The 12,924-nt window shown below is 42.7% G+C and overlaps 1 protein-coding gene across 1 annotated transcript in view; it reads left to right on the top strand.

Annotated features, from left to right (window-relative positions):
• SYNE3 (spectrin repeat containing nuclear envelope family member 3) overlaps positions 1-4,123 on the top strand; it is a 144,234-nt gene extending 140,111 nt beyond the window's left edge. The window contains exon 18 of the mRNA XM_048854003.2: positions 197-4,123. Coding sequence (XP_048709960.2) covers positions 197-214 — 18 coding nt within the window. The 3' untranslated portion in view covers positions 215-4,123. The remainder of the gene's footprint in view (positions 1-196) is intronic.
• The last annotated feature ends 8,801 nt before the right edge of the window (positions 4,124-12,924 follow it).

Raw genomic sequence — 12,924 nt, 5'->3', positions numbered from 1 at the left:
TCTGTGCAGGGTAAATTTCTCTTTATCCTGACTGCACAAAGGAAAAGATCCTGTTTTTGTTTTGTTTTTGTTTTTTTAAATTGTGCTGGTCAAAAAGGCAGGCTTTAAATATTTGTGTAGGCTGCTTGGCAACAAATTGCATGTGATCTTTGTAAAAACAATGAGTTCTCCTGGAATTTACATTTCATTTTAACAGGCTGCTAATGGCCACTGATCAATGCTCAATGGCTGTTTTGTCAGAAGAAATATGCAGTGAGAGACGTGTCGTATTGTGCTTTGTTAGCGGCTTCTTCAGTCTCTGGACAAAACTGAAATGTCAGAAGTTGAAAACTAGGACTTGAATAAAGCTTGTGCATTTTAAAATACAATATTCTCTTCAGTGAAAGACTTGACACTGTTTGGTTATAAATTTAGGGTCATTATTATGAGGAATATTTCCCCCATAATCCAATGTATGTTAGTTTCAGGCATTTTGCATACATTGTTTCCTTTACATTCCTGAGAAATGAGTTGCTCTTAATGTTTTTCATGCAAATAAAATCTAGTTGTTACTAAAGCTATTGTTTTCTCAAATGCAGTGGTTCTTACCCTTTCCATACTGGGATCCTCTTCTCATCCAGCTGGGATCTAGCAGGAAGCTCCCCTCTGATTCAGCAATATGGGAAGGGCGGCCGGGGGGGTGTCACAGTTGGGTTCTTTTCCCCACCTTCTGGTTTTGTAGCCTCTAGGGTGCACCAAGTCTTGTTTTCTATCTTGTGTTTTGTTTTGCCCCTCACCCCCAACAGGAGAGCTAGAAATGTACTTCTTAAAAAAAAAAATGAAAACATTCTCATGACTCCTGGAGCTGGAGCTTTGAGAAAATATCAAATATAGCAACCCTCATGATGGAATTGTGAGAAGTGACTACACTGTCTTTGTGACCTCCTGACCCCCATCAACCAATGCTAAATGAATAGTGGGATTCAGTAAATATTGTACACACTGGATTATTTTAGAGGGAGTATGGAGAAGAGTTACAAGAAGGTGGAACTGATATGTTTTAAATTTTCTCAAATAAAGAATCCATTTAGTGACAACTTTAGTCGAAATCCAACAGCAACATTGAATTTGAATAGGTGACAATAATAATAATACCTAGAGCTTATGTAGCACATTCCATCCTGAGGACATCTTAGTTTATTAAGCTTCACAATACCTCAGTCAAGTAGATATCATAGAATCGTAGGATTGGAAGGGACCTTGAGAGGTCTTCTAGTGCAGTCACTGCACTCAAGGCAGTATGATACGCAGTAATACCTTATTGTGTAACTGGGGAAACTTGAGTTCAGAGAAGATAAGTGACTTACCTGTGATCAAATATACTCTTTGTTGAAGCCAGGACTAGAATTTAGACCACCTGAATCCCAGTCCAGTGTTCAGACTATGGTAGATCAGTGTCTCCTTCCCATAGGTTACTATATATTGCAAAATATTTTCTTCAAAATATACCTGCACATGCAGAGGGAGGCACATATGGCGGTTAGGTGCCTAATTCCCATTGGAAGTTAAACTGCCATATGTGCCTGTGATAAATGAAGGGATAAATGGAGGGGGTAGCTCCCTTTTATGGACACCCTGCCAGCCAGTAGCTAAAAACTCCCTCTTAGTAGCTGTTCTCTAATTGCTCTACCTGTAAAGAGTTAAAAAGTCTCACTGCTACGAATAGGTAAAAGGAAGTGAGTGGGCACCTGGACAAAAGAGCCAATGGGTAGGCTACAACTTTTTAAACTTGAACAAAGACTCCCCTTTTGTCTGTCTGTTCTCCCGGGAGAGGCAGACAGGGCAACAGCTGTAAGAAGCTTGGGCCAGGTATGAAAAAGTCATCAGTATCATACCTAGAAACTACTCATTTGAAACCCCAGATAAGTAAGTAGATCAGGAAATGTCTAGAAAGATGCAATTAGGTTTAACTCTTCAGGGCTTGTGAACTCCTCTGTGCTAATCCTAGGTGCTTTTGTCTTGCTTGTAACCTTTAAGATGGACCTCAAGAAAGCTATTCTTGGTGCTTAATTCTGGTAGTTGCTCTTTTAAAATCTAGCCTGATTTCCCAGATGTATTTTTTCTTTTTTATTAATAAAATTTACCTTTTTAAAGAACAGAATTGGATTTTTGTGTCTTAAGAGGTTTGTGCACATGTTTAATTAGCTGGTGGCAACAGCTGATTTCTTTCTTTTTTTTCCCCCCTTTCTCAGCTCTTCCTCAGAGGGGAGTGAAAGGGCTTGAGGGTACCGCACAGGAAGGAATTCCCAACTGCTCCTTCTGGGCTCTCAAAGGGGTTCTGCACTTGGGTGGTGACAATCCAATCCAAGGTCAGAGAAAAGCTGTAACCTTGAGAGTTTAACACAAGCCTGGAGCGGCCAGTATTAATTTTTAGAATCCTTGTGGGCCCCCACCTTCTGCACTCAAAGTGTCAGCATGGGGAATTAGCCTTGATGGTGCCTTTGAAAATCTCCGCACACTGTATAGATAGTCATAATATGCCAATAGAAGATATGCTCTAGTAATTACTTTGGGGGAGTTCTATGGCTTGTGTTATACATCAGATTAGATGATCACGGTGGTGCTGAATCTGTGAATATGTATGACTTCACTGAAGTTATAGCAAAGTTGAATCTGGACCAATGTCTGTAAAAAATATATATGATCAGAGTCAGGAGAAAGAGGATGCTCTGGATAGTGACTACAATGATCATCTTTCTATTTTACACCAGTCTTCCGTGATATTTCTGTATTTTTAGGGACTGAAGCACAACTGTTTAACCAAATCTACTAGCAAACAAAAAATCATCCTAAATGTTCTATAGAGGTATACCTTGAAAAGAATTACAAGGCTTTTGTTTATGTATACATTAGGACCTAGAAAAAGTGTGGCAGATTTTTTTTAAAAAATGGTGTGTTTAGGAGACTGGAGGGCTCAGAGGAGTGGTAACAGATTATCAATTAGTACTGATTGTTAAGCTATTCATCTGTAGGACACCGTTTCAAATGTGGCCTTGTTTGGTAGTGATAAAAAGTTCTGCAGGCAGCAAGATGGTTTATATGAAATGTGTTGATCATAGTTCAGTTCCCAGTGCTGGCACTAATTACAATCCTGTTGTGACAGATATGGCAATTTCCTGCAATAGCCTTGGGAGACCTTACTGAATCAGTTTACATGTCTTTAGGGTCCAATGTATTAAATGAATGGTTTATGCATTATTCTGGGCTGGGATTGTGTGTAACCTCTTGAGCGGGGAGATGTGACAGATGTGAGACCTGGTGATTTAAAGGACTATATTGAACAATGTGCCAGATGAGTGAACTTTTGGAACAAAAAGTGTTAAGTAGTTTTTCTGGGGAATATCTAGGGGGAGGTTGTGACCGAATGCACCATCTATTCACACCCTACAGACCATTGTAATGATCTTTATACAAAATATGCCTTGTAAGGTATAATTTGAAAATGAATAACTTACTGGTTAATAATATGGTCAAATGTATGTAGCAAAGTTATATGTAAAGTTATGAACATAAGTTGAAATGATGACTGAAATGTGTTTACTGACAAGTCTGGGGAGGAGGAAAAACTGATATCTCAAAGACAAAAGACAAGCTGACACCTCTAGCCAGTTGTCATCGAAGTTGATGGCCATTCTTTGGCAGCGAAGGGGGCAGGAGCAGATCGATTTGCATTTTACCAAATAATAACATGGAGTCTCATGGTGAAACAGGTTGCATGTCTCCATTCTCACATCTGGAAGGTACTTTATTTAGGGATAACCCTCAGGAAAATGCATTTCAGAAAAGGTGACTGAATTATAAAAGTGAGTGATAAGAACACCCCAGCTACACTCTCTCTCACCCAAGAAGACAAAGGAACCAGCGTTCAGATTTTGAGAGAACCTGACTTGAAAATTGAATCAGCAATGTTTCTGGGAGCCTGTGGTAAGGATTTTACCTTGAACCAAGTGAAGTATGTTAAGTCTTAGTTGCTAAGAAGTGTTTTACCTTTATTTCTCTTGTAACCATTTCTGACTTTAATGCCTTCTACTTGTACTCACTTAACCTATCGCTTTGTAGTTAAATAAACTTGTTTTATTCTTGAATCAAATTCCGGTGCTGTGTTTAAATTTAATTATTTGGGTAACTCCAGTTAGAGTAGCAAAGTGTTATACATTGATCCATTACAGGGGCAAGAGACCTTTAATATCTGAACTGTAGAGGAGAGGACTGGGCAGTGCAGAACATCCATTTTGGGTGAAAATCCAGGACTGGGAGTGTGTTGAGATCACCCTCAAGTAGTATCCAAAGCTGCTGGAACCAGAGTGTGGCTGGTGTGTGGCTGACAGAGTTGCTGGACCAGGACTGCAGCTATACACAGACACTCGGGGTGTGACCTGCATGCTGTTTGAGAGATTGGGAGGGTTGGGAGCTACAGCAGCAAAACATTGTGAGACACCCTACGTAGTACCTACGTACACAGCCCCTCACTGGTCTGAATTGCACCCCACAATGTAATAGAGGTGAATGCAAATTCCCCACCTTTGGTTATGCAAAAACCCAGGCTTTTAAAACTACACCTTAAGGAGTGGGACATTCTTTACTAATCACCTGTTACATGAGGCCAAGATCATAGGCGCAAGTTGTATAAAAGAAAGACGGAACCAGAACAACCATAAATTGTTCAGAATCTGAAACATAGACCTATAACCACAGGGAAAACCCCAGTTGTGGGTTTCGAAGGACTGATACCTAGCAGAGCCTGAGGTTGGAGTTGGGGTGACCTGGTAAGCTTTATAGCATGTGTAGGTTTTTATTGTTTTAAATATGTTGTCTCTGCAATGCTGTCACTTTAAGAATAAATGTGCTTGCTTAGAAAGATCTGTGTGGTAATTTGTGACTATAGATAAATACACTGTTCATAATCTCTCTGGAAAGATGCCAAAGTGCAGACGCTGGCCTGTTTAGGCAGTCTGGCTTTCTGGGAATTTCACACAGTAGGCAAAGAAATGTGCTACCGGAAAAACCCCAGTCCAGAGCAGGAGAGAGATGAGAGGTGACAGGTGAGAAGCTGGGAGCCTAGAGTGGGTGCCCTTGGGGAATACAGGTGCAGTTGCCCTGAACTGTAACAACTGTCACTCTTAGTGGAAAAGGTCAAGGACCCTGAAGAATCTCCTCAATAAAGAGGAGATTGCTGTTGCTGCTATGGCTCATGTGGGCAGAGACTTTGTTTGCCAAGGTACAGGTCTGTAAGAAATGGACGTAGCCAGACAGTGTCAACTCAAATTATTTCTTTGGCTAAGTTAGAAACATGCAAAAAAACAACAACCCCCAACAAAATCAACAACGATACTTTTAAGATCGTTTCATGAAGGCGAGGAGGACAATTAGATCATCCAGCCTGACCTCCTGTATATTTAGGGCCCTACCAAATTCACAGCCATGAAAAACACATCACGAACTGAGAAATCTGGTCTCCCTCCATGAAATCTGGTCTTGTGTGCTTTTATCCTACGCTATACAGATTTCATGGGAGAGACCAGCATTTCTGAAATTGGGGGTCATGACCCAAAAGGGAGTTGCAGGGGGGTCGCAAGGTTATTTGTGTGAGACGGGCACCCACCTCTGAAGGCAGCGCCCCACCAGCAGCAGCACAGAAGTAAGGGTAGCAGTACCACAACCTCTACCTCCCCATCCCACACTAACCCCTTGTTGTGTCAGGACCCTGGCGATTACAAAACCATGACATTTCAGATTTACATAGCCGAAATTATGATCTAAACCTTATGACCATGAAATTGACCAACATGGACAGTGAATTTGATAAGGTCCTATGTGTATTACAGGCCAGTGCAGGGGGCTGCAAAGCATCATTTAAAACGGGGGGGCGGGGGGAGGGCATAGTGCTATCCCCCAGTCTCTGCTGCTACTGCCCCCCCACCTGACCCTCCTCTTCACCTCTCAGCCCCCCTGTTCTCCAATAGTAGCTTGACCCCTCTGGCCCATGAGCCCCTACATCCACTCCACCCCCCCTTCCAGGAGTCTCAGCCCTCAAGGGAGCCCCACTGCTGTCCCCACCCAGGAGGCAGTCTCCCGCACCCTGTTCCTTACCTTACCCTTCCCCATTGGCAAGCCTCGCTCTTGGATGACAGGTCTGTCCCATTTCCTGGACAGTCCCCAGCACTGTCAGAACTGCTGCAGTTTTGGCAGCCAGCAAATGAGGGCCCAACACTCAGCGTGTGGCATGCAGAACAGGACCTGGGTGCCCGCCACAGCCCATACAGCTGTGATGACTATGGCTGTGGTCACATGTGCAAACAGAAAAATATTAAATCTCTTGACCAGCAGCCACCAAGAGAGTAGAGAAATTGGTCAGACCATGGCCAAGGTACCCCCCTTCCCTGGCTCTGTGGCCTATGCAATAAATTTCATACAGTTACCCCTGTATTGAGCCCAATAACTTGTGCTGGACTGAAGCATAACTTGTGTTTGGCAAATGCAAAGACATCAAGAAATGTAGAATCCACCACTTCTCTGGGTAGTTTGTTCCAATGGTTAATTACTGCCACTGTTATACATTTGTGCCTAATTTCTAATGTGAATTTGTCTAGCTTCAACTTCCAGTCATGGTTCTTGTTAGGCCTTTTACCCTTTAGTACCCAATCTTTCATCCCTGGAAAGGTACTTGTACACTGCAATCAGTGAACATGCAGATCCATGAACATATTCCCCCCCAGTTCAATGGCATCTCAGCAATCACCATATCACACCAGATCAGTGCAAATGAAATATTTCTTAAATTCAGTTTATAATTGTGAAATAAGACACAACCGGGTATGGCAATGTTGTAAGATCACCATACTTAAGGTACATTGGGAGATAAGCTGAAGATCAAGGGCTTGATAGCTTTGCACACATTCACCACAGCCTGAAATCTCTAAAAGCACATGTAAAATGATAAACCATTGAACTGTATTGACATGTTGGAAATACAACAAAGTTCTTAAAATTCCAAGTGCTGGACAATCAGGGATACGGCCTCATATCATCAAGGCTGTGAGTTTTCCTTGGCAAATTTTTATGTTGGTGAAAGGCATTTTTATATCAGTAATTATAAAATGGGTCAAAAATAGAGGGACTTAGGTTAATATTCCACCACTCCATTAAGGGTAGAATTTGAGCAATTTTGTTGCCTCTAATGGAGCTTATCTTCTCTATACAGATTGCTAGATCTGCCAGAGATGATTTTTATCCCTTTGAGCTCCTAAGAGTATTCCTGAAGAGCTTTGGAATAGTTCAGCTTTGGAATACACCAGACTTCACCTAGAGTTGGGTATTTTCACCAAATTTCCAATTTCCCAGAATCTCCCTACAAGGTCTTCTGCCCACCTCCTTTTCAAATTACACAAGTTGAACTTTGTTCTACAATATCAACATGACCTCTGGACCAGTGTAAATCAATGATGTTACAGCAGAGATTAATTTGTTCCAGTGCATTTCTCGAGAGCAAAATAACCTTTTCATCAGAGTGCATTTCAAGATTGTCTTTTGCCAAATGGTGTCATCTTCCTCCTTAGCTGATGTTTGTTATAAAAAATGTTTTTGTTTTGTTAATGGGGAAAACAAATTCACCAGCCCCTCAACTCTTTTCTCTACAGCACATCTACCAGAAGGACATGGAGTTTAATACTGGTTAAAAGTGAAGGAGGGAGAGGGTGGAATTTGAATGGGATCCTGTTAAAATATTGGCAACACATTATTTCTACCCACAGTAACTGGATCATTCATACACAAATGCCAGTTTGTTTACAGACCTCCAAGGGCTTAGCCTGAACATACAGTTTGACAGGTTGCCCTTGTTACACCCACATTTGAAAGTGCAAATGTCAGTGTTCTGATATTCTCTGCTGCTTTTCCTACTTAAAGGCCAAATCCTGAAGTCATCTCTTGGGACTTGATTCTTGCTTAAGCAAAGACCCTCTGACGGGTCACTCTGCTCACCATGAAGGGTGTCTCCTTGTGGCCGCGTATGGGGATTAGCTCCACTCAGGTCTGATGCACCCTTCTGCTGCTTTCTGCATGCCCTGTTGTCTCTCCCTCACTCCCTGCAACTCAGAGTATTCTGTCTTTGTGCCCTGGCCAGTCAGCCAGGTCGCTATAGTCTTCCCCTTCCAAGGTATCAAAGTCCTTCTGAACCAACAGTCTCAGGTATTCTTCTCATGCATTGCCCTGATGGCACCATTTTTCCAGGGGCCAGTAAGGGAAACCGGGCCCGCCCTCTACTCTGGGTTCCAGTCCTGGCAACTGTGGTCTGCTTTCCCTTAGACCTTGTTGTTCCTTCCCTGGACTCCTTCCTATAGCTTCTGGTCCCTCCAGGTGTACTAGCTCAAACTCCCTCTTCCCAGGGAGTAAGTACAGACTACTGAACCTTGTTGCTTCAAACACACCTCCCTACTCCCAGGGAGTGACTGTAGCCTACTTCCCTACAGCCCCTTTCTTTTGCCAGCTTCCTGTCTTCATAAACCCAGCCCAGCTCCTTCCCCAGCAAATTAGGCTTTAGCATTCCCTGGCTTTCTTCGACAGGTGCGACCTATAGGTTAATTGGCCTAATTTACCCCTTCAGTCTTTGTGTGGAGTGGACACCGCATCACAGGCCCCTTTACAGACCAGTGTAAAGAGGAATCCGGCCATCAGTCTTCATGTAGAACATGTTTTCATCGGGGTGAAATCATGCTCCTTTGAAATCAATGGCAAAACTCCCACTGGCTTCAGTTGGGCCAGGATTTCACTCCAGAAAATTAGGTCATGTTAGATTGCAGCTGTGTGTTACATAGCAGGAGGTTAAACAGGACTAGTATTTGACAGTGTAGCAGCTAGCAAACCCTACTGAAAGCATAAGGGTTAACCATGACCAGCTGAAACAATGTTAACCACGACTTCTACACTGCAGCCTACATTAGCTGCAAAGTCACGGTAAACATCATGTTAGTTAGTTCGACCCCTCAAGATCATGCTCTAAAATGACTTTGCTTTCTGGTGAAAAGCCATTAAAAGCAAAATTCTCCATTAACTAGTTAGTTCTGTCTGAGGAACAACTGCAGAATTTGATCCCAGTTCTTTCTCCTTTTTAAAAAAAATTTATTTGACACTGGTTTCCGGAAGGAAAGCTTCTGAAATATATGTATGGCTTGCAAATGCCTAACTCTGAAGGATATGGAGTCATTTCACACTGTATCTTATGCTACAGAATCCCAATTTAGCAATATAGATGTCAGAGTCCATCAGCTTTCACCTCTAACGTTCCTCACCAGACAGCACTGTTATCAGATAACGGGCACCTCCCACAACCATATCTGTATATATTTTTCTTACCAGAACAGTTAATATTATGGTAATGGAAGAAGGAAGGAATTTTTCCTTACTCTTTTGCTCTCAAACGAGTTGTTTTGACATTGGATACATATGGATGTTGACCCCATATCTCGAAATAGAAAGAAACAAATAGGAGAGAGATTGAGTTACCTCTGAAGTGAGATGAATGACAGGCAATTTGGAGAATATTTTACATTTCCAGTGTTGTTACAGAGGTCAGACAGTTTAACAGGAACCTTCTTGTTTATTTGCACATAATGTTATAGCACGCCAGTGCATGTTGCTGTATTACAATGAAGTGCCAAGCATAAATTACACACAACCTCCTTTCCTGCAGTCTATTACTAAAGGGCTCATAGATTTTGTGTCAAATTGAATAAACCAAGAAATAGCACAAAACTGCAATGTTAAAAAAAAAGAAAAAAATAGATACTTAAAGCCCTTTGAGATCTACTGATGAAAAGTGCTATATGTGCTATATATGAACTAGGGATTATTATGATTAGAATAGCATGTGCGGTTACACTAAACAGGTTATAAATTGTAATGTCTACCCACCCTCATGGATGAGGTTGTAAGCTGTTCATGGAGGTCAGTAAGAAATACCCCATAAATGCATTGTGGGGCTTTTCCAGCTTCCACTGAAACATCCAGTTTTGGTCAGTGTTGGAGACAGGATGATTGGGCTGTTCCAGCTCAACAATTCCTCTGATTTTATGAGTGACAATGAAGTTAAATATTTGGCTTTGTTTAAGATGGCTAGAAACATATTTTCCAATGACACAAGTATTTCAGAGGGCTAAGTTACAGCTCTTCTCAGAAATATGAACCATAGAGAACCAAAGGTGTCTTTTAAAAATCCCCACTATACTTTCCCTCTCCTACACCCCCACTTATTTTCTATGTGTTGGTCATCCATTAGGCAATAAAGGTTCTTTCATCTCTACACAGAGACAACATATAACTGTTGACAGTGGAGGGGCACAATTTAAAGATTCTGGTGGTATGCAGCAAGGTGCAGGGCGCATAAACCCTGGCAGAAATCGGGCGGGGGGAGAGGGCACAGTCATGTCCCCCCCACCCCCACCTCCACCCCCACATGCATCACCTCTGAAATCTGTTTCCTCAATTATTATTTCAGCCCTCTGTTTCCTGCTGGGAGTGTCTGTGCCCCTTCAAGTTAAGATCAAGCAGGATAGATTAAGACATTGAAAATTACATGGTGGGACCCAGTGGTTGTGGAATTTGAATATCTCCTAGGAGACACCCAGCAACTCTCAAAATTGTGGCCCTATTTCCTATGCCTTTGTCATTTCTTTTGGCTTTCAGGATAGCGTATGAAATATTATTCCTAAAAATATATATTTTAAAGTGATCTCTTTTCCTTAAGCTTTGCAACCTTTGTCCTATTCCTAATGCCTATGCCATTCTAGAACATAAGGAAATAGACTTGTGGGTCATCAAGTCAGCCAGTCACACGAGTGACAACAAAAATCAGGCCAAAGTGTAAACAAGTAATCAAAGCCATTGTGTGGATCTGGCCAACTGCAGCTATTGCTAACAGTTCCACAGGAAAAAAAAGGTAATGGGCAAAATCCTGAACTCTTTAGACAGTTTTGACTCAGTCAAACACTTGTTGAAGTCAGTGAGGGATTTTGCCTATGTAAAGGGTATGGACTTCAGGATCTGGGCCAGTGAAAACAACTCCAGGTATAAAGTGTTTAATAAGTTTATACAACTAGCACTATTTGCCTTCCATCCTCAAGCAGCCTGAAAACTTCTGAGTAACAAAATAAACTGCATCCACACTAGAGCAGAACCTCTTCCTCCCCACCACCAGTGCTTTAAATAACACACACCTTAATGTAAATCACACCTAAGACTAGAATGAGTAATAGCTGTAAAAAACACAGCCCTTATTCTAAACTCCAAGTTTGTCACACCCGTCACATTTATGCATAATATCTGCAGAAATACCACCTTGCCCCCCTACAAGCCTGTTCAATAGGTCCTGTTCTCCAGTTATGGAATTCATATTTCCATCAGAAAATACTCGGTCCTGCAGCTGTGGCTGCCCACATGGGAGTTTAGCATTTGCTGCTCAATTGCAGCAATCTGAGAAAACAGGCAGAGTTTAATATATCCAGGGTGGCAGCAACAGCAACTCCTGACACTTCTCTAGCAGTCCTGTGAAGAAACTGCCACATGCCCATGGCAAGCAGAGACCCACGGCAAGCTCCACAAATGCTATCCGATTGTTAACAAACTAACAATTTTCATGAATGTCATGAATTTCTGATCGCGGGAGAAGGATGGTGGGACAGGGTGGAGTGGAATGCGGAGGAGACTAGGTTGCACAAAGGGTTGTGCCTTGCTGCAGTACCATGTGGAGATGTGGCACAAAATGTCCTCCTGGGTGTAACTCCATTATCTTCCAAACTAATGCACAGATCAGGAGAGGCCCTCACTGTATTCAAGAACTGATGGGTATCTGTGCTTACACAGCAGTCCCCTTTCAAGGATGTCATCATTGCTTGTTGGGCTTTGGCTGTAGGGATATAGCAGCCATCTCTCTCCACTTTGAAAGAAAGTCTTAAAACATTTTTATTTCACAGTCAGGAATGAGGATTCCTGTTTCTGCCCTGTCTCCGGACAGTCTATGAGCACAGCTGAACCACAGCAGGGCCATCTGATTGACCACTCCTCCTGAATTGGCCAAGGAAATCAGCAAGTGTGTTCTAAAGCCTAACAACAACAACTGATCTCTTGCTGCTCAACACACATGCCCACAGCAGTGATTTCTCTGTGCCTTGTCCGCTCCTAGGCTTGCTTCAGCCCTGCTCTCTTCTTGGTTCCTGACTCCGGGACTGACTCTTTGCTCTGATTCCTGGTTTCTGACTCTGGGTCTGACCCTTTGCTCTGACTCCTGGTTCCTGACTCCAGCTGTGACCCTTAGCTCTGGTCCCTGACTCTGGCTCTGACCTTCAGCGCTGTTCCTGTCCTCTAACTCCAGCTCTGACCCTACTAGGTATGATTGCCTGTCCTCCAACCCTTAGGTCTGATCACCCACATCCTAGTTCATGACAGTTTGAGCAGCCCAAAAAGATAGAAGCAGGCTGTGCTGCTGGGATGGACTCCATGAAGGCCAATGTCCCCATGACAGCTAGTGGAGGTTCTTCAGAGTCTACAGACTCATATTAGTCCCTGTAGGCACAGGCTGCAGCCTTGCATGTAAACGCCATACCACCAGCAGTACACACCCATTATGAACCAAAGCTCATGACACCTGACAAATTTGATGGCAACTGCAGACATTTCTGTGGGCTTATAAACCAATGCCAGCTCCTGTTCCTGCTGCTTCCACAGACGTTCCCCACCGACCGTACCAGGATGGCACTTATCTGTAGTCTAATGTCTGGAGAAACATTGCCATGTGCATCTCCTTTGCTTGAGAAGTCTAGTTCTCTCCTGGGCCATTTTGAGTTCATCCAGGCCATGTCAGTAGTTTTTGATGACCCAAACCATATGCAAACA

The sequence above is a fragment of the Caretta caretta genome, chromosome 6 (genome assembly GCF_965140235.1).
Source record: "Caretta caretta isolate rCarCar2 chromosome 6, rCarCar1.hap1, whole genome shotgun sequence".
In the NCBI taxonomy this organism is placed as follows: domain Eukaryota; kingdom Metazoa; phylum Chordata; order Testudines; family Cheloniidae; genus Caretta; species Caretta caretta.
This window is presented reverse-complemented; position numbering and strand designations above follow the sequence as displayed.